This window comes from Pinus tabuliformis, chromosome Q (assembly GCF_031772625.1).
Source record: "Pinus tabuliformis cultivar Carrire ecotype Pingquan chromosome Q, CPIR1, whole genome shotgun sequence".
In the NCBI taxonomy this organism is placed as follows: Eukaryota; Viridiplantae; Streptophyta; class Pinopsida; order Pinales; family Pinaceae; genus Pinus; species Pinus tabuliformis.
Window position 1 is genome coordinate 753,497,526 of NC_142296.1, and position 23,402 is coordinate 753,520,927.

Sequence of the window (23,402 nt, forward strand, 5' to 3'; positions counted from 1 at the left end):
GAGCCTAAATTTGCATGTGATTAGGAATCATTTTTTACATCCAATATGGCATCCTTGGTTTCACCTTTTTTCAGCCCCATTTTGCATCTTGTTTTATGTCTTTCTTACATCTTTTTTTTTTCCTTTTTTGCACCCAAGTTTGCATCCCAAATTTACACCATTATTTGCATCATCATTTGGCATATTAATTTGTAACGTTTTTTTCTTCTTTTTAACGCTCAACTTTGCATCTTATTTTACATCTAGTTGTTGTCTTTTTTTGCATCTAATTTGGTGCCCATTTATGTGTCCTTGTTATTGCCCAATTTGATATCCTTTTGTATGCCATGTTTTGTTCCCTTCTTTGTGTCAACTATTGCACAATTTTTCACTTCTAATTTAAAACACTTTGTATGTCAATTGTTTGCATTTTGTATTAATTCCTAGTTTAACATCCAATTTTACTTTCAATTTTGCATCCATGGTTACATCCACATTTGACTTCTTATATAGAGTATATTTTTCTTTACATATATGACCCCCTTTATAGATTCATAGTGAAATATATGATAGTTTCTAAATATCATTAAAGCAGATATCACAATTCAAAATCATTTGTAAAGAAATTTAAGAGAAATTGACAACATCCATAAAAAAAAATAACAATGTGTCATTAACAATTTTCAAAACATGTATAAAATAGCAACATAATACTAATAAAATCAGTATTATTTTTAATCAAAACAAGTAAAATTCAAATATGATTAACAAATCAAAATATTTCATGAATATCGTTATTCTACAATAAATTAACAACATACATAAATCAAACTCATCGTATGATTACAAAATCAAAATGTCTCATTGATATAGGGTAAATTCACAACACCCATCTAAACATAACAATGTCATTCTACACAATAATTTCTTCATAAAAAACAATGCATGTGCATGCCTAGCTACCACCACCAAGATCATCCTCATGATCATCTTGACCATCCTCATTACTCTGATCCACATCATCACCAACACCGCAACTATCATCATCATCTCCTCCTTCACCACCATCATCCTCATCCTCATCCTCATCATCTCCTGATATATGTTGAACATAATTTGGATCATCGTCTTGGCAATCATTACCTATAGCATTCTGACAAAAAAAATCAATATTACATGTTAGTTTTAATTACATAACACAACGCATGTTTTTGTTATACAATGTTAACCATAAAATGAGGTAAGATATACTAGCATTTGCACCAGATGTTGCAAAGGAAACGTCGTAAGGCATAAATTGAAAAATACAAATACAACAAAAGAATACTTTGATAAAGAATAAAAATATATTGAATGCTCAAATCAATACCCCATTAACTGGAAGCATTTAGTAGACATATCTAATGCAGAGACAAGCAAAAATATATAATTCTTCAAATTCTAGATGGATGCAATCACTTAGTAATGCCATGTTGAGAACCTTCCTCTACTTGTAATATCCTCTATCAGGGGCAACCTTCACGCCTCTACCTTATATCAACACTGACGAAGTTAGCAATCCCATTGGCCCATCCTATTTATCTGTCAAGTTTGAAGCATAAGGCAAGTTACTGGACACTGGTATTATACAATAAGCTGAAACCTAAACTGAACTTCCCCCATGGGCATGACGGACAAGAGATGGGGCTTTTCTTAAATAGAAGAGATAGGGCAATCTTTACATCCCTACCTCATCAACACTGATGAAGTTAGCAATCCCATTGGCCTATCCTATTTACCTGTCAAGTTTGAAACATACGGCAAGAGACTGGACACTGGCCAATCCTATCAGATATCCCTCTATCAAAGCAACATTCTAATGGCCCCTGCTACAATTATACAATATCTAGAGAGCATCATTAGAAACATCCTTTGGAGAGATAAAAATGAAAACAAGTGGCCTCTACTCCATTGGAAATGGGTGGCATTTCTTAAATAAGGTACGAGGGACAGAATGCAAGATCTTTTTAGCAAGGTCCCCTATACGAAAATCTATTGATACTATTGATGGAAACACACTTTGGAATAAATCAATTAGAAGTATCTGGTGTGAGGCAAAAAATAGAAGAGATAATCAAGAAAATATGTATGCCTAAAGGTTGTATAATCTACAACGATGTGCTTCAAAGTAAAATTTTATCTAAGGTAGACACAGAAGTTTCAATTCATACAAAATTAACTATCAAATTGTTTTGTTTAGACTCTTAGAGCTAACTTTAAGTTTTAACAGCAGAAGGTCAGACAGACCAGTAGTTTAGGAACTCTGCACTCCTCACCATTTTTGTATACTTATGGAGAAATTATAGATTTGTCAGATGGATGAAGATGTTTCTGAAAGCATCTTTTTGCAAACATGCAAATTCTCCTCTGCGTAAACAAATAAAAGCTGAAAAAAGAGAAGAAACCAAAAAAGGGGTAGAAGTATAGGCCAACCCAATGTGAAATTTCAATATAACCTTCTCTAACCTTGTCTAATTTCTAAACAACACATTTAACTAGTCATTGATGTCATGTTTCCTCTTTGATGCTTTACATCAAATTAACTTCATCTAACCCCAGCAAGGTAGATGTGCCCACCACACCACTTCATGAGAATGTGTACACAGTTGTACGTCCCTTCATTATCTCAGATGATGCTTTTACTCTCCACCAAATGCCTCGCATGAGAAAAGCAATCTTTGCAAGGTCTCAGTTCAGATTTGGGAAGCTTTGCAAAGGCACATTGTGTTGTTTCATGATGGTAAATGTTATTCATGAATGGCAATTTCTATCTGATTATGCTGAATCCAGGGCATCCTCTGTTATTCCTTGCTGCTTTATGGTTTTTCTGGTTTTGTTTATGGTGGTGTGAGGCTTTGTCGAGGTGTGGTGTGAGAGAGGGACCAGACCATCTTGGGCTACCCTCCTCTTGGGATCAGCTCCTACTCAGGTCTCTTTATTTTCTTCCTCTCGTCAAGTCCTTACTCCTCAGTTGGCCGGGGCACGCACTTCTGAGGTGGATTCTATCTGCAGTAGGGCCTCCTCAGGGCATACATAACCCCGAAAGCTCATCAATTGCCGTGTGAGTTGGAACTAGAATTTGAGGGTGGGAAAATGGCAATGGAAATTTGAGAGGTATCACTGCTTCATTGTTGAAAGGTCATCTATCAAGAGTAGATGTACCAGTCCCATTACAACTAGACAGCTGCAGGGAAGGGTACTCCTTTCCAAAAATGACACTAAAAACAAAATTCTGATGATGATGAACATGATGCAGTTGGAATTTAAAGCCATGGACAAGCATTTGACAAGGATAAAAGCAGTCTTACTGCATGGCAAAGGCCCAACTCATCTAGACAGTCCAGGTGATCAAGCACCCATAGATGTGGAGGTTTCCACCTCCTAGTCTCCTCATGAAAATTTATGTTTTCTATCTTTACTATTATAGTAGGATTATGTGTTATATTTTGTGGCTGTTAAGCCAAGGCACTGTAGGCTTTTTTAGAACTCAGTATATTTTTTTAAAATGTATATTTTTGGACAGCAGACCTCCTGTATTGCCAATGGTCCGGTTTCCCTAGTGGCAGACCAGAGGCATACAGAAGGTTGGATAATATGTGATCATCAACAGTTAATAAAAGGCCTTTAAATTACCTCCCCACCCCCTCCCAAAAATAAAAAATAAAAATCATCTATAAAGTTTAGAAACTCAATTATTGAGAAGATTTTTTGGCATAAATCACATCATAAATCATTTGTCAACGCGTTCCAAACCAACAAGTGTGGTTCATCGTCAGGACAAGTTGAAGATCCAGACCATGGCAGATTATTTTCCAACTAGCAAAATTAAATCACAACTAGGTTATTATCCAGCTAAGATTAATCAGAAATCAATTTTTTAAAAGTATGTTCTTATCAAGCCCAAATTTAATCAAACTTCAATTATACCCTGAAGATGAGCTCTGCAGTGTGGTCAAAAAATTGAGAAATAATCTACTCCAACACAGCTCTCCTCTTGAATAAAATAATGTCCAGCTACCTGAGCTTTAAAGTCATTCTAACCTTTTGTATGGAAGATTTATAGAATTCATTTCCATTTTAGTTATAGAAAATCCCAATAAAGATAGTGATTGATTTCATGTTTGTACATATGTAATGAACACTTAGCACAATAGTATAGCTCAGTTTGCCCAACCCTTTCTACAGAAGGCATAATACCTAGGGAGGTTACAGGATCTATTCCGAAGTAGTTATGTCCAGTTACCAGCTGGTATTTCAACTAGAAGTCAATTCCATTCCTCACCCAGAAAAAAAAATACAGGGAAAGGAGGGAGAAAGGGGGATTCCATCACTCTGACAATGTACCAACTTCCTCACTTGGAACAGTTAATATGTGGGCAAGTTAAGGGAACATCTTTCTCTGGGAAAATTAATATAAACAATTACTGATGCAGTTACCTCCTTATAATGGCATAAATGTTTGTAAGGAATTATCTTTGTAAGGTTCCAATTTTGATGTACGGGCAGAATAAATTATAAACCTATCCATCAACCAAATGAGTCTTACAAAAAGAAAGAGATAAAGAGAAACTATTCACAAAACTTACCTTTAGCATTTGATGGCCTCCACTATCACTGGTGCTGAAAAGTTGCAACATCGGTGTTTCTTTTTGCGAAGGAGAGTGAGTAATTTCACTGCCTTTCTCAAAATTTGATAAATCACCCTCCCAGTCCTGTAGTAGTCACAAAGAAACATCTTAATATAATGAGGCATTTTCCAAACAAAACCTTTTTAAAAATGGTGCATTGGATAAGGTAGCCTACGTCAGAACACTGTATAGGTCATAGAGGGAAGACCTGTAGCTGCTCTCGGATGGCAGGCACAACCTTATGCAAACTGTCAAAACAGCATGGCGCACTTCCCGACTTCACATCATTGTATGTCGAATCTATGCTTCGAATAAGACACAGTAGCTCTTTTGAAGATACCAAAACACTTAATACCTACAGATGAAAACAAAATATTACATTAGAATACAACAGACTTTAACAAATTATAAAACCGATTTTCTGGAAAAGCAAAGAATAGAGGTAACACTGCAAAGGACACGTTCAGAAAAAGATGTTATTGCCATTACATATCTCAGTTCTAATGATACAATGAAATACGCATGGAAATTCAACTGTGAATAACCACAGTCCACCCTTTTGAATCCCATTTGATATACTTGTCAGAAAATACATTAACAAACAAAATTATACATGTACTATGAACTCCAGTATAAACTGACATAAATCTCAGCCAAATACCAAACCTGTTGAAAATTAAAGTGATCATGAATATACAACGAAAATGCACGAATGTAAATTGGATTTCAAGTATTGTTTCTATCTGGATAAAAGAAACAAATTAGAAATAATAACCACCAACTGCTCCCGTTATCAAAGAAGTGAACTTGTTAGAAGATCAAGCTAAAACAGTGAAATATTGAAATCCAGGAACATATTCAATAAGACATTAAAAAACAATCATCAAACTTGGCAGGAAACGCAAGGTTTTAGGCAAGACCACTGCCCACCCAACCATGATCCACCTAAGTAACATTGAGTTGCACTCACTTGTTATGTGACTTGAGAATGGATTACGAATGCCGACTATTGGCATATCAACATTATCCAGACAGTTATAGGGAAAGATTTGAGAAACTTAGGACTTCAATTTTCTTTGAAAGCAACAGACTTACTACACACATTCAGGACATTTTTTGGTCAGAAAATCATTATGATTTACCAGCATGGATCCATCTTAAGCACGGATTCACATAAGTTGATATTCACATAAGTTATTGATATAGATCTTCAAGTCTTACTACACACATTCAGGACATTTTTTGGTCAGAAAAGCATTATGATTTACCAGCATGGATCCATCTTAAGCACGGATTCACATAAGTTGATATTCACACAAGTTATTAATATAGATATTCAAGTAATTTATTTATATAAAGTGTTAACTTATTTTTTGAAAAGTATAAGGTTTAAACATCTTACTCGCATAATTTTTTTTACTTCTAATTACTTTACATGAAATTATATTATAGGTCAAATGGATAACTAATTAAACATGTATAGCATATTCTTTTTTTCTTTTTTATTATAGCCAACATTACTTTTCTATTTAGAGAATATTTTATTTTTATTTTAAGAGGGACACATGTCAACTCTAGAGTCCAAGTTGAGCACGGACATACTTACACATCACGTTCACACTGGGCTGTAAAATGAGCCTCCTAGCCCAATTATACTATAAAGACAGCAAACATGATCACTCCCAATTTGTGTTGAGAACCCTTGACAGTGCATAAGAATATACCAAAAAACATTTTCTTCAAAATTGCATAGTCAAACCAGGTTTGGGTTGGGATCACAAGTTTGTCCATATCCATTCAATATCTATGCCCATTATACAAAGTTAGCGAAGTACCTATCAGATGTAAAATGCAAAACTCAATCCTTCTTTGCAGAACTCGTCCAAAACATGAAGCATATAAATTGCTCGCTGAATTATCAAATAGAAGTAACTTCAGTGCAATGACATCAGGCTGAATTTACCCATTGTTTCTCGAGCAATAGACATGATAATTTATGGAAATGACCCTCCACAAAAGACTGTAAATAGATGGTGTGCTTAGCTATTTGATTGGAAATCTTGTCTACAACTATTTAAACTACAATGAATTTGTCAACATAAAATAATAAGTTGGATAGGTATTTTTCAGACACAAAGCATTTGAGATCCAAAAAATAGACGCTAATCTAAATGTCTCTAATTTAAACCACAGACAATTATTTGTTTGTTGAATTAACAACCAAATTAAGTTTCAATAACACGACGTAATTTTCACATACAAAGCATTTGAGTGCAAAATAAGAAAGATAGTTTAAACGCCTATAAAATAAACCAAGGACATTTTTTGTCTGTTAAACTAATAAACAATTATATCAAATTCAAGCCTACATTTACATGCATGAAGACTGCTCATAACTTAATCTATCAGGAATGGATCATTTGTTGTTAATGTTGAATTTTTCTGTTAATATAGCACTGACAGCAAGGCAAATTCAATATTTAAAAGGCAGCAATCTACATTCGGATCTGGACAACACTTTTTCTCCTTTCCTGCTATGTGATTATTCCCATGCAAGAGGAAGTTCCAACTAATTGATTTTCACACTTCCAAAAGTAAATTCCTCATGTCTGAATTTTCTAGATACAAAACCTAGGTATAATAATCCTAATTGTTGATCCTACCTTGAAATAAGTACCTTTAATCCACCATTGGATCTTGCTTTAAATAAACATGGGGTCTTGCTTGAAGTGTCAAAGTTTATTCATCTATTCCTTGCTATTATCAATAAGACATAATAGAATAAAGGAAAGAGCAATGCACCTTGTGAGTCATCTGAAGAACTGCCTTGGTATTGATGTGCACGAACTTGTGGGCAAATACAAGAAACTGAACAACAAGAGAGCTATAAAAAGGATAATTAGCCAGAACATAGTTTTGCCAATGATCATTATATCCATAACAACTTTCTTTCGTGCTTCTTTTTACTAATGATCACACAGAATCAGTACCAGTCTTTTGCTTTTGAAGCAAGCTACCTGAAAGTGGAGACAATCGTTGATCCCTATCCCTAAGCATCTTATTCTATGCCTCCAAATAATGATCCTCTTCGAGAGCGGGCATCATTTCGCCTTCTTCACCAATATTCCAAGGCTGTAAATAATCCAACCATAGATCAATAATGTGTGTAGCCTTCTTCAGACAAGCACCTACTGGCCAATAACTGAAAGCTCGTAATATAAACCTGTACAAAGGCCTCTGTAACAGAAGGGACCATGTAGCAGGCACAACCAAACTACTCCGTGGCAAGGAAAATGACCTCAATCTCAAGGTATCCATTTGTGATGCAGCTCTCCATCCAGAATTCAACTCTTCTTGAGGACAACACAAAGTACTGCTTACATAATTGACCAGTATTTTCACAGCCTCTATGATTTCTACACTGGGGAGACCATACCTATGATATCGATTATTAACAGGTAACAAAATACCAAAAGACTGGCAAACCCGTGAAGGTAAGGGCGAAAAATCGTCATTCACTAACCAAAACTGTACAAAGGTATGAACAACAAACTCGGCGCGAGAAAATATCGATGGATTCTCCTCGAAAAAATGATGTACAGACACACTGGGAGCACAAAAATCAGATATAGGAACAAATTTGTGTAGATACAAATTCAGAAGATGCAAATAAGGGCTAGAATTGAACTTCACAGGCCTTCCATTGTCATGGCTACCGTGCAAACTATGCAGAGAAGACGGCCATTTCTCGAAATGAGACCGGGAAGCCTTCTTAAACCCCAATTTCATTTCATCCGAATCCGAACGATGCATAATATCATTATCTTTGCATACAGCGTAATAAGCAAACCAAAACATAAAATACTCAAATGCATTCAACTGCACCTGAAATCCTCCTCCATGGTCGTCCTCCTTCAATCGGTCTTTAAATAAAGCAGGGCAGACTTCAGATAAGATATACAAACCCCTCTCCGACTGAAGCATGTGACGAATCCACGCCGGAAGGCGCTCGGATGGAAACACATAGCGAACCACATTTTCCTCGTCTGCGGCAAAGATTGACGAAAACAAAGCTCCAGACGGCGAGAGAAGATTTACGACCGCATTCGCGGAATGCTCAGAGGTCTGCGCGATCCATCCGCCAATGCCGAATGGCTGTAAGACCTCCTCGAAGCCGAAGATCTTGCAGAGCAGAACGGGGAAGCATGTTATGTAAAAATGCCTGGTCTGATCCCAGCTGTGCCTATCGATGAAGGATTCCACGACCCGGCATGAATTCAAAATATCAGACGATGATGAGGAAGCATTCAATAACAGCGAACTTAATTCTTGGGCTTCGAAAGAGAAATCTGTCGAAGGTGAAGAAGACACAGCCATTGCACCTCAATTTTACAGTCTCTCTACTGATCCGGTCGGAGGCTTAAATCCCTGAGATAAACCCCTTGAATCTTCCTGAACCCTCATGCAGAACCACTAAACCCTACACTACATCGGATCGCAGCACTCACTGATCTAGTATTATAGGCATTCGAAGGTGGGGATACTCTTCTTTTTATTTCAAAATATTTGCACCGCCTTAAGTAGCTTTTCAACTTTTGCCATTTCCCTGGAAAGACGTTAGTGTGGGGTGGGGAAATTATGTTGTTTTTGAGGAGTTTTTTGGTTTGTGGGGACAGGGCCACTCTTTATGTGACAATCCGGGCAAGCGAGGCGGTAATCTTAAGTTCTTGCAGGGATATCTTATCTCTTATGGATTAATATGATTATTGATACTCTCTTATGAATTACTTACATTAGTGATAAGGATAGGGGATTAAAAATTTAAATATAATAATAAATTATATAAAAATAAATAAAAATTTGATGGGGTGTTGAGATGTGTGTTAGGTTACTGAGCGGATTTGTTATTCCGTTGTCACCCCAAACATTAAAGAGAGAGATAGTGTCACCCACATTTAATGATAATGCATTGTTTTAATTTGGAAATCTTTGAAACTTCCTCAATTTCCTACAATTGTTGGGGTCAAATTGATGATATTTGGTGTCAATGTCGTGTTGTCGGGTTATCTATGGGATATTTCCTCTGCGGCTTCTATAGTAGTTCCTTAAGCAACGTGGAAGGTCCAAGTTGTTCTTCCATGTTGGTTTGGCCTTCCATCCTTCACTCCATTTCATGAGCTAGACTATCTACATTTTCCAAGTATTGGCAAGGTTGCATGTGGCCCGCATACCCACTGGTGGGAGTACCTGCACTTAAACTCTTCTAGGTTTATGGGAGCTCAACTCCAACAAGTATACTAGTATTGTCTTTGCTCTTAATTTTTTCCACTGGGTCAGCTACATTTATATTACTTTGGTTTGCTTGGTTTAGGATTCTTTGGGGAAGGTTCAACGTGTTATCTAGGGGTGAGGTAGCCTTGTCCTCCTCTTGCCTACGACAATCTTCCTCACATTGTGTCTTGGTTTTACCATTCCTTTGCAACTCCTTTAGCCTTTGGTTTACCTTCCACCTTTATCCCTAAAATCCTTCATTTTGTACATTGTGCATTGGCCTCACTTTGGTTTTCAATCCCCTAAAATCCTTTTGTCTTTCGAGACTTCACCAATTAGGTTCACTCGCCTCATTATCACCGTGCCTCAACAATGGATGTGGTCGAGACGTGGCTCTGATGGTTAAGGCCCTTTTGGCAAACCCTGTGCTCAGTTGCAAGCCCTAATTGTTGTTTACCTCTTCAATGCAACTACCCCCCCCCCGCCTTCCCACGAGAAGTCCAGGATGAAATTGTTAGAAAATCGATAATGGCAGCTTATTGTACTTATTTTCCTTTAACTTGATATTTGCTTGTGAATCTTATTTATCTTCTTTGTGTTCTTTAGTTAGATCTATTCATCAAACAATGTCAAGAACAATAATAACAACAATAGACACATATATTGGCTTTCTTCTTAAAATATGCTTCAAATGATATACAAAGACCCAAACCCTAGACCAATCCTTCTCCTAGTACCAAGTCATCCCTTCCTTAAATCCTTCCTTGATTCTACACCAAAATGTTAGACACTGCAACTTTGACCTGCCAGCTTCAATACTGCTACCCAACCTGCAACTTCGACCCTACAATTTCGACCTTAAAGCTTCCAAGGAAACCCTAGAGCAGCCTCCTCTTGGGACCTTCCTAATAGCAAGACAACTCCTTATGAGTTCTAGATCAAGTATCCTTCCTTCTAGTTACAAGATGTTGCACTTCATCTTCCTACAACTCAGACCTGTAACTTCACTTCTTCCTGCAGCCCAGAAACCCTAGAATTTCGCACGTGTGAGAGAGATAGAGCCCAAAACAAAATATTTATGTCCTTCTTGTGCTTTCTTGGCCTTCACTCTTCTTTTCCTGCTCTTCCCAGCTATAGATCGAACTCTTTCTTGTAGATTGAACTTGTTGAGTGAGTTTTTCCAAATGAGGTTGAATTGCTTCCTTTTATATCCTTCTCAAGGGGTCGAATTCTCTCCTTTAGGCCGACTTGATTTTCCCAGGGTCGACTTGTACTTTAGGAGCTTCCAGGATTTTCTAAACTCAAAAATAATTATTTTTACAAATATATTTTTGCCCATAAGGGTCTTATAAACATGATGTTGACTCCTTTGACTCGAGACAGTAAATCCTAAGACCTAACAAACCCTATAAGCATGAAAAACATGCTTTACCTAAAACACAATCAATAATGAGCATGAAACCCATGCTTTAATAATAATATATTTTCTTTTCTTTTCTTGTTATTGTTACATAGGATACATATTGAAATGAGTACAACAATTATGAAGACCGAAACTAGTTACATTTTCAATAATCCCTCTTAATTAGGGAGGTATTCATAATTGTACACTCAGTACAACATCATATCTCAAATTGAAGAGTTATCACAAAAAGAGTCGGATTGATAAGCCATATTGTAAGCATCATCATCATGACCAGCATTGTCTCTTAGGCCTAACTAGACAATCTCTTCTTTAATCAAGAGCATTATGTTGGGAGGCTTTATGTGTGATACCGCACTACCTCTACAAGGCACATACCCCATCTGGATGTCTATAAGATATGTCCTATTAGGACTATTCTTATCTTGGATCTCGAATCTTGAGTCCTCAAAGAATATCAGTCCTCTTCGACCACTCTTCACTTGGATACTTATCACATCCTCAAACAGTGTTGGTCCCTTTCCTTTCTTGAATGTAATATCATCAAGGAAACCGCAAATTCTTATCCAATTCTCTGCCATTCTCTCTTCATCACTTGAAGAGGATAATGTACAAGTGATGTCCCACATCACTCCCTCTCAACCAAAGACAACATCCCTATTCTCCTTTAATCTTGAGAATAACCCCCTCTAAAAAATAGAGGAGATCTAGACTTCCCTTTTATTTGAGAAGTCATCATCACAAACCTTACAATTTGCCTTCATAAGAGTATTAGCTACCAGTTCTTCATAGTTTTCTGGCTCCCTCTTTCCTCTACATCATCGAGCTTTCTTTCTTTCAAGATATCATGGAGCCACCTTCTCTCTTCAATCTTGTGACAAGTTTCAGGGTACCTTTCTTGCTTATCACTTTCATATTCAACATGAAGGCATTGCATTGAGCTTTCCCAAACTTGAAGCTTGATCATGGCTTCCTTATAAATGTGATATTCTTTAGCCTTCAGGTTATCTTATCATACTTCTACCATCCCTTTCCAAATTAACATTTCTTGAACTTACAGCTTTCCAGTACCAAATATTGAGCTTCCCTCAATATTCTTCATCCATACAATTGCACTTGCCTCAACTGCCATCATATATTCCTGCGACATTCTTCCAGGTAGCAAAATAATATGTTAACCAAATAACCAACAATAATGAAAATTAGACTTGCCTCGTTATGATGACCTTCTCATTCCATCAACATCCTCATGATCCATCTCCATATGAATCTTCCTTCATGCATCAAAGTGCCGAAGGATCGAACTTTATTACCAAGTTACAATTTTTCTTCTAGGGACTAGACTAGATGTTAATCATCGTTATACATATATTTTAGAGAAAGTCTTAAATTATTTACACATCCTTAAGTAAGCCAAATCATATTCCTTTCAAGCATCATATATCCATATACATAAGCATATTTTATGACCAACTTTCTTTCACAAGATTCTATACACAAGAATCTTATCTAGAGTTTTAGATCCAACATGCATTCCTATGCTTTCATCCAATCATTTAGATATTCATATATCTCGCAAAGAGCCTACATCCTGACCATTGCATTCTTTCATCCCTTTACTAGTATTGGTTCCACATTACATGGAATGTCTACTTAACCTTGCCATGATGATTTTTCCAAAGACCTTCAAAAAACAATGGTCTTTCCTGAATCATGATGATTCAACTAAGCAGGATGATATCTTCTAATATAATGTTAGATAATGCTTGGATGGTCAATATGCAAAATGGTTTATCTATCCATCTATCTAGATGATCTCTACAAAGAAACTTAATCATGTAAATTCTATACATGCTACTATCATATGCTTCTTTCTAAGATGTTAAACAAAACATATTATCCTAAAATAAATATTAAACTTCACAGAGAGCCGGACAGTCAGTGAACCTTCTTTAGTAGTAAAGATCCTTCACTTCTTCCTTCTTTGCCTTCTTCTCAGGTTCTCCCATTGCTTCGGCCACATGAGCTTCATTCCTTTCCTTTATCTTATTGTTATGCTAGTTTGGAAAGTCCCTCCTAGAGTGTCCAAATTCGTTACATCCAAAACATTGCGCTTTGGATATGTCTTTCTTCTTGGCCTTGCCAAAATTTCCCTTCTTCAACTTCTTAACTCGGGCTAGAAAGGCTTGAGATTGCCCATCTAATCCAATATCATCCTTGACCTTGATCCTTGATTCTTCCAATATGCATTGCACCCACAACTTATCAAAGGGAGTTGAATCCTTCTTGGAGTAGATGCTTGTTGCAAAGTTGCTCCATTATGGTGGCAATGCATTTAGTATACAGATGGCTACTTCAGAATCAATGATTGGTTCCCCAAGTCCTTACAGATGGCCTCTTAGTTGAGAGATTGTCATGAGGAAGGATGCCACATCCTAATCCTTTGATTTCCTCATTATGTACAACTTGTTCCTTAGCAACATATTTTGACCTGTTGTACTGATGTCATCGACGGCCATATGGTAAACCTCTACTCTAGAGGTTCTATTATTGTAAAATTTCACAACTATGGAAGTTGTGGCAAGGTCTCAAAGGAGGGACTTTCTTTTTGGGGAAAAACTAACCTTTTTTCAAAAGATAGTTTCTATAATTGAATCCATCTTCAATATCCATTTCTTCAACCCCACTCTACCGGATTTGAATATTGAATCCCCCCTACTTATTTTGGGATGAGATGATCTTTCAAAAGCCAACATAAATATATTGGGGACTTACAACAATATACAAACTAAGCAAGGAAGGGTATACACACATGTGTTAGAATTTGAATTGAAGTTGACTTGAGCAAAGGTATAACAATGCATATTTAATTAAATATTGGTGATTTTAACAACCACGTCCATTAGATTAAAATAATGATACTTTATGTGTATCTATATGCAAAGACAAAATACTTGAAAGGCACCTTCCCAACAACAAAGGTCATTATAAGAAAAATGGAAAAATAACAAGTTGATGGGTGGTATGATTGAATGAAGAATCAAAGGGAAAGAAAGAAGAGACATCCAAGTTTAGTCCTAATAAAAGATTTTATGGCCCCTTCCAAGGAGTGCTTTATTAAGAGGGACACAAACATGATCATGGAGTCTGTGCTAAAGTCTTATGGGAGAAATAGGAAGCATGTGAATGAGATATTATGGATTTCAAAAAAGAAATCATGTTATTCAATCCAATAGAAGCAAGTGGATTGGTGCTACTTGAGACTCCATAAGCTCTAAATCAATTGGTGAAAGCAAGAAGTCTAAAAGATAAATGCAAAGAAAGGAATATCCATCTATGTACAAATCTACAATAAACAAATTCAAAACTATACAGTGTTTCCATATAGACAATGTTAGGTCCCTATAACACTAGTGATTCCCCCATTACTAGTGTCATTGTGGCCCTTACTGTTATTGTTGTGCCCTTATTTTCCCCATATTGTTATTATTGTGCCCCATAGAAGCCCACTATTGTTATTTTTGTGCCCTTATATTATTATTGTTATGTTGACTTTGATTATATTGTGACCCCTTAGACTCCTATATATAGAAATGAGGCTTTGTCATTTGTATCATCCAATAATTGTTCTTTTGTGTAATGTAAAGGAGGTTGCCCCCTTGAAGAGGCTGATTTCTAAGTTGTTGATCTATCTTTTCTATCTTTTTGTGAGTTGGTTTCATAACAGACAACCTAGGTTCGAACCCTAAAAAGTGTAGGGTCTTTGTGAGTGTTTGTGAGGGAATGTGTTTGACATCACATAATTGGATTCCCTTCATCATCAAAGAGACATGTGTCCCAAAAGTCAATTTGGTTTAAGTGGATGTTAATATGATACATTGTATATTTTCTTAGGGTAGTAGCACAATTGGAAAAAAGCATGTTGGCAAGCCCTTGTGTATCCAAGTGATCGAAAGTTCAATCCCCCAGACATATCTCACCAATTGAACTTAAAAAAAATATGATACATTGTATATTGCAAAGCCATTAAGTTAAGTAATGACCTTGGCTAACCCAAATATTTAATTAGAATTTAAGCTCAAACACAACATTAGAAATGAAACCTTCACTCTAGATCTAAGGATATAGGGGTCAACATTGGATATTGGATACAAGACAAGGTGATCAAATGTATCTCTTGGACTAGCATTTTTTACAAAGGAATACAAATTTTAATGCTTATATTAACATGTATGTATAATATAATAATGAAATAGTCACTCTTTAGTTCATGGATAAAAGTGTTGGTGTGGAAGGAAATCTCGAGGGATGTGTCACTATAGTCATAAAAATTGCATTTATTGTGGCACATGGAGAACTTATTAATTGGGTGTAGCTTTAAAAATGGATAGGAGTGTTATCTTCCCCACCTAACTGCAATTCCTACAAATGACATATTTAGTGATTAATGAGTATATTTTTGTAATAATTTTGAACCCTGTGTTAAGAAATTGCCCACTTTTTCTAAGAGATCTAGATGGGTAAAGTGAATGGGAAAACTGGGAATCTTACCCATACTAGAGTAGTCATCGGCAACATAGTGAGAGGATTGAAGTTGGGAAACCATGGCTTCACTAGAAGACCAACTCATCCCCAAAACCATGGACCTTGGTCAAGGATTTTTTTCTTATCCTCAAGACATTTGAAGATCACCACAAAAAAACATGGGTCTACATCCACCCAAACCGGCGTTCATCCAATCCTATCATAATCGAACAGAAAAACGCTACTTTTTCAATAGAAAATGGGGAATAAAAGTATCACCCAAGGATAATGACCATCGCATCAAGCGCTCAATCATAAGGGAGGAGCAATAATTTGACAATCACACGTCCTTGATTTCTGTTGATTTAACTCTGAACACTCACGTAATATTCTCTTGCTTGGCGAATTAAACACCACTGCATGAAATGGACGAGGATTGAGCCGAACCCTGGATGAAGCCCACTTCATTCTCATCTAAACACAAAACTATATATACGTCAAAGCTATTACAATAGATTCTGACTGTCAACACCTCGAGGTTCTGTTTATATGTGGCTACCTTTTATGGTTACTATTGAATGTGTGATTGGCAATAGTAATGGCAACTTAGGGCTGCCAAATTTCCTTCGATTCCCTCACTACATCCTAACGCAAATAGTTGTTCAATGCCTTGGGTGTCTTTCAAAACTGGTAGGCAGCGTCTTCTTTGATATTTCTCGATGATTTTAATTCCACTACAATCACAACTTTCATTTACATAAACTTCGTGTTTTCGCACGAGCGACGATTGTTCCAAGGTGAAATGTCACTTGAATGGTTTCAATGTTGTTGACCCATCATAACTAACTAACGGATATGCCCATTACAATTTTATACCACCCCATTATCAATATCAATTATGCATGGGAACCAATTAAAGCAACTTTTCACATTAATTTTATATGAGCATGAGAACATGTGTTAACAAGCATCCCATAAAGCCTCATTTTGAATGCCATAGTCACTTAGAAGGAATTCCTCTTGTAGTAGCATCCTCCCTACTAAACTTTGCTAGTGCTAACATTAGAACCACCATTACAACAAGATATCTTTCTAGTGTTGACAACACCATTATAGTAAGATACCTCAAGAGAGACAGAAAATTTAAAAAGTATGATAGTAATACTTATCCAGAAGATGGTATTGAAACTAGTAATTGTTCACGAATCCATAAGATTGTAAGGTCATTCTCATTATCATAATCATTGTCATCATCATCACCATCATCCTTGTCATTGTTATTGCCATCATTACATTATCATCATAATCACCATTCATGCCATCATCATCATCATTATGGACATTGTTTGCAATTGTTCATAATTGTAGATGTTGTAAGAAATATCATCAACCCAAAAAATGTGATCATTGCTAGAAAAGGGTTGTTTAGGACACATTGATATACGTAAGAGAAATAACAACTCTATTTTTGATAGATGATCGATGATCATCATCATCACCACCATTATCATCGTCATTGTCATTTTTATCATCCCCATCATCATCATTAATGTAATTTCTATCGACATTGTTGTAATCATGCATCATCGTCATTCATGCCATTATTGTTTTTGATGATGACCTAGATGAAAATGATGATCATGACACCAAAGATAATGCTTATGATTATGACAATGACAACATCTAAAATTGGGAAGATTCGCCAACGTCATTAGCATCGTCATCATCATAATCATTGCCATCATCATCATTGTCATTGTAACCACTATCGTCTTTATCATCATAATCACAATTCATGTCATCGCCATCATCTTCATTTTCATCATTGTCAATATTATTGACATTGTCATCAATTGTTCATAATTGTCAATGCCATAAGGAATATCATCAATGCAGAAAATATGATGAGTGTTGGAAAAGGGATGCAAAAGCGAACATAGAAATGGGGGCAACAATAGAAGTAAAATTGGATGAAAAGTGGATACAACATAAGTAGATGCACAACAACATGAAAAACCTGACACAAAAGTGGATGCAAAAGTAGATGCAGTTGTCAATGCAAACTTGGATGCAAACATGAAGGCAAAAGTGGAAGCAAACATGGGTCCAATGGTAGGTGTAAAACTTGGCACAAATTGTGGTGAAACAAATGTGGATGCAACAACGGAAACAAAAGTATATGCAAAAATGGATGAAACAAAAGTGGATGCAATAGGGGATGCAAACGTGGAAGCAAATGTGGTTGCAATGGTAGGCGCAAGATATGGTGCAACAAAAGTGGATGTAACAATAGACAAAAAATATGCAAAATAAGATGCAAAAATGGATGTAAAAGTGGAAGCAAACATTGATGCAACAGGCAAAACAAAATTGGATGCAAAAAATGGATATAATGTAAGTAGATGCAAAAGTAGATACAAAACGAGATGCAAAACCCAATGCATAAACCTGACATAAAAGTGGATGCAAAAATAGATGCAATATTTGATGCAAAAGAGGATGTGAACATGGATGCAAAATTGGAAGCAAACGTGGATACAACAGTGAGTGCAAAACATGGTGCAAATTGTGGCATAACAAAAGTGGATGTAATGATAGATGCAAAAAAAGAATCAAAGTATGATGCAAATGAAGATGTAAAAAGGGATGCAAAAAGTGAAATTTAAAATGGGTGCAACAGTGGATGCAAAATTGTGTGCAAAAGTGGATGCAATAGAAGTTGATGCAAAAGTAGATGCAAAATGAGACACAAAACCCGATGTAAATCCCGGTCCAAAATTGGATACAAAAAGGGATGCAAAAATAGATGTAGTAGTTGATGAAAACCTAGACGCAAATGAGGATGCAAACGTGGATGCAAAATTATAATCAAAAGTGGGTGCAAAAGGAGGTGCCAAACTAGGCGCTAATTGTGGCACAAAAATATTAGATGCAATAGTGGGTACAATAATAGATGCAAAAGAGGATGTAAATATGGATGCCAAACAAGAGGGAAAAGTGGATGCAACAAAAGTAGATGCAAAATTTTATGCAAAACTAGACACAAAACACGATGTAAAACTTGGCACAAAAGGGATGCACAAATGGATGAAAAAATGGATGCAAAAAATGATTTAAAAAAGGATGCAAAAGTCGATGCAAAAGTTGATGCAAGTGTAGGTGCAAAAAGTGGATGCAAATGAGGATGCAAAAGTATGTCAAACAAAATTAGGTGCCAAACTTGATGCAAAACCTGGAACAAAACCTGGTGTAAAGGATGACACAAAACTTGGCATAAAATTTGGTGCAAAACGTGGTGCAAAACCTATTGCAATACCTGGTGCTAAACTTGGTGTAAGATTTGGTGCAAAACTTGATGCAAATTTTGTGTCAAGTTTTGCACCATATTTGATAAATGGATGCAAATAGCACCAAAAATGGGCTCTAGATGCAAAAAAAGAAGTAAAAAGGGACGCTAATCGCTGGTTTTGTTGTAGTGAACAGAGCGAAGGCTCTAGCTCTGTGGCAGGGTCTGAATCAAGCGATTAAAGGTAACTTCCTCTCCATATCTGTCTTCGGGGACTCCAGGCTCATTATCCAGGCGTTGAACACTCATAAGAATCCTGCTAAGCTCCAATTATCCACCATCCTCAGGAAAATCAGGTTTATATTGCCAAAATTTCTCAAAATCTCTTTCTTTCATATCCCCAGGAAGTTAAATTCCCAGGCGGACAAGGAAGCCAATCTAGGCTCTCTTCGGAGTAAAAGATCTCTTTCAGTTAATCATGCTGACTCAATCTGCAATATCCCTTAAGACCTGTGATTTTTGGGCCTCTCCTCCCTCTGGGTTCTACTCTGTTTCCAAGCCTCGCCCATCTTTCTCCCTGTCTGATCCAACTCATTTTCTTTTGAAAGACCAGTTGCTAATGATCTTGGTTCCTTCTGTAACGATGCAGCCTGACCTCTATCCCCAAATCTTTGAGTTATGCCCTTCCCCTATTTTCCCTGCTGTTTCCCTTTGCAATCCGATGAAAGGGCGTTGGGCGATCATCTTCAGCGCCAGTGGTAGAAGAAATCACGCTCAGTCAACTATTCAGATTGGATCTATAGGCTTCTGTTGGGTCCCTATAATACTAGTGATTACCCCATTACTATTGTAGTTATACCCCTTATTTATATTGTTGTGCCCCTATTACCCCCATATTGTTATTTCTGTGCCCCATAGAATCCCTCTATTGTTATTTTTGTGGCTTTATATTATTATTGTTAGGTCGGCAGGATTATATTGTGACTCCTTAGACTCCTATATATAGAAAGGAGGTTTTGTCATTTGTATAATCCAATAATTGTTCATTTATGTAATGTAAAAGAGGTTGCCCCGTCGAAGAGGCTGAATTCTAAGGCGTTGATCTATCTTTTCTATCTTTTCTTGAGCTGGTTTCATAACATTTGGTATCAGAGCTTTGGATTCTAGGGTTTCCCTGCTCCAAACAGGTCATCGTGGAATTTTCGCTATAACGTTTTTTCTGTGACGTTTTAGAAGTCGCAAAAAAACCCATTTGAGAATAAATCGCGTTGAACCTTGGGTCCAAATTTCAGAGCTTTTCGCGCGATATTTGCGGAGATATGATCTGAGGAAGTTGGTCTTTTTGCAGACTCCTGAATTACATTCAAAACAGGTGACCTGGGGAAAATCGTCATAACTTTCTCTCTGGGCATCAGATTGAAATTTCGTAAGAAGGTACAGGAAGAGGACGGGCTGTAGATTCTTGTATATATTTTTCAGAACCAAAGATCGAAAATTGTACACGTGGCACTTCATAGAATTTCGCTCTTCTGGAAAGGTCTATAATCAGGTCATCTTGGGAGATTGTGCATAACGCTTTCTTGGAGAATCCAATTTGGATCAGACTGGTGGCATTGGAAAGAGGACACAGAGAGCTACTACAGGTCTCAAATTCAGAACTAGATGATTGGAAAGTACAGAGATACATCGGAGGCAATATTAAGCTCCTACAAAGTGAAAAAAGGTGTGTAGATTTTCTTTAAATCTTTGCTTAAGCTTGGTTTGAAAATTTATTTTGAAGGAATTCAAAGGGCATAGTAGAGCATTATTATCGGTAACTGATGCCCCAAGGAAAGAAAATGCAAACACCTAGTAAGGAACCTAAAAGCTCTAGCATGACTCATGAAGAAGAGGAATAAATGCTACATGATATATCAAAATTACAAGAACAAGTGCAACAAATGTCACACTCACAAAAGTTAACAGAAGCTAAGATAAATGGTGTGGAAGCTAAGATGAATGGCATGGAAGCTAAGATGGACAATTTGAAGATAGATTTGAACACAAATTTGAAGACAGGCATGGCATATTTGAAGACAGATTTGACAAATTTTCTACAAGAAATACTTACTAATGGTGAAAAGGTAGTAAAGGAAACTCATGATGAGAACAAAAGAAATGTTAATCATGATTCCATAGACGCTAATGTTGGATCGAAGAATCACCATATTCCAAAAGTCGATATGAGGAAGTTTGATGGCAAGGATCCTGCCACATGGATATGATAGATGGAGCAATTCTTCGATCTCAATAATGTGCAAAACGCACAAAAGGTACGTATGGAAACTGTATATTTGGAACCAAATCAGTTTGTATGGTATCAATGGCTTTGTTCTCGTAAAAAATTTATCACGCGAGCAATTTTTACAGAAGAATTGATAGCACATTATGAGGATACAAAAAGCAACACTTTTTTTAGCCAATTGATAAGTCTCAAACAAAAGGGTTCAATAATGGAGCACATTGAGGAGTTCCAAAAATTGAACATAAGGGTAAAAGATATTCCAAAGGAGCATAGGATTGATGTGTTCATAGGGTCTTTAAAGGATAATATCCAACATGATGTTCGCCTTTGGGAACCTGATTCATTAGAGAAGGCATTCAGGTTAGCAAGAAAAATGGAAAGCAAAATTATGGCAACTAGGAAGCATACCATTCACAACTATAAAGACGGAAGTGTTGTTGCCCCTAGTCTTCCACAATCTACAAGGTTGACACCACAACAATTGGAAGAAAAAAGAGCAAAAGGGCTTTGTTACAATTGTAATAGCAAATACACAAAAGGTCATAAGTGTGCTGAGAAGAAATTATTCTACATAGATTGTGAAGAGGAAGAAGAAAAGGAGCAAGAAAGGTCAAAAGAAGAGGATATACTCCAGGAACAAAGCCTAGATGAAGAACAAATAAATCCGACCATATCTTGTAATGCATTGGCGGGAATTACCACTCCTCAAACCATCAAGATAGAAGGACAAATCAAGAAGAAAAAGGTAATAGTGTTGATTGATACAGGAAGCACCCACAATTTTATTCATTGTAGGGTAGCAAAAGAATTGAATTGCTTCCTATATCCAGCACCAGAGTGTCAAGTGATGATTGCAAATGGAGGAACAATAAATTGCTCTGGAAAGTGCCATAATATCAAGCTATCCATGGGAGAATATGTATTGACTAGCCCAATGCTTTCCATTCCAATGGGAGGTGCTGATGTTGTACTAGGAGTCCAATGGCTATAATCCTTGGGTACAATAGCTTTTAATTTTCAAGAACTTTTCATCAAATTTTCTACGGAAGGAAAGGAAGTTGAATTAAGGGGTATTGTAGGGAAACCAGGAAAGATAATCAGCTCTAATGGCATGACAAAGCATCTAAAAAAGGAACAAAGAGGTGTAATTGCACAATTATGTTCGCTAGATGTTTCCACATTGGAATCATCTATTTCTCCAGATCTCCAAAAAGTCCTGGACAATCATTCCAAGGTATTTGAGACTCCCAAAGGTCTCCCACCTATGCGTGATCATGATCATGCTATTCATCTGATTCCAGGAAGTGTTCCTCCAAACATCAGGCCGTACAGATATCCCTATGTCCAAAAAAGTGAAAGTGAACGTATGGTTGCAGAAATGCTAGGGGCTGGTATAATTCAACCGAGTCAAAGTTCTTTCTTAGCTCCAGTAGTATTGGTGCACAAGAAAGATGGATCATAGCGCATGTGTCCGGATTATAGGGAGCTCAATAAGCTCACTATTGAAGATAAGTTCCCCATTCCTGTCATTGATGAATTACTGGATGAATTACATGGATCAATTTACTTCACCAAGTTGGATCTTCGTTAGGGATATCATCAAATCAGAATGAAGATTGAAGAAATTCCAAAAATGGCATTTAGAACTCATGAGGGTCATTATGAATTTTTGGTCATGCCTTTTCGCCTTACCAATGCACCTTCAACATTTCAAGGTTTGATGAATTCAATTTTCAAACCATTCCTTAGAAAATTTGTGTTAGTATTTTTTGATGATATACTAATCTACAACAAGTCTTGGAAGGATCATGTTGAACATGTTGACAGGGTGCTACAATTATTGGAGGAGAAACAATTATATGCAAAAAGATCCAAATGTTTCTTTGGAGTCTAGGAGGTGGAATATTTGGGTCATATTGTATCTCATGAAGGAGTTATGGTAGACCCTAGCAAAATTAAAGCCATTAA

At 36.6% G+C, this 23,402-nt stretch overlaps 2 protein-coding genes across 2 annotated transcripts; both read right to left on the bottom strand.

Moving 5' to 3' along the window:
• Positions 1-720: 720 nt before the first annotated feature.
• Positions 721-7,638, bottom strand: LOC149221708 (uncharacterized). The gene is made up of 4 exons (XM_089383018.1): positions 7,449-7,638; positions 4,855-5,001; positions 4,605-4,730; positions 721-1,132 (listed from the first exon to the last, which is right to left on the bottom strand). The coding sequence occupies exons 1-4, from the start codon at positions 7,458-7,460 to the stop codon at positions 935-937; spliced, it is 483 nt and encodes a 160-aa protein (XP_089239144.1). The 5' UTR covers positions 7,461-7,638; the 3' UTR covers positions 721-934.
• A 71-nt stretch (positions 7,639-7,709) lies between these two features.
• On the bottom strand, positions 7,710-9,023 carry LOC149221709 (uncharacterized). Its single transcript, XM_089387454.1, has one exon. The coding sequence runs from the start codon at positions 9,021-9,023 to the stop codon at positions 7,710-7,712; it is 1,314 nt and encodes a 437-aa protein (XP_089243580.1).
• Positions 9,024-23,402: the final 14,379 nt, after the last annotated feature.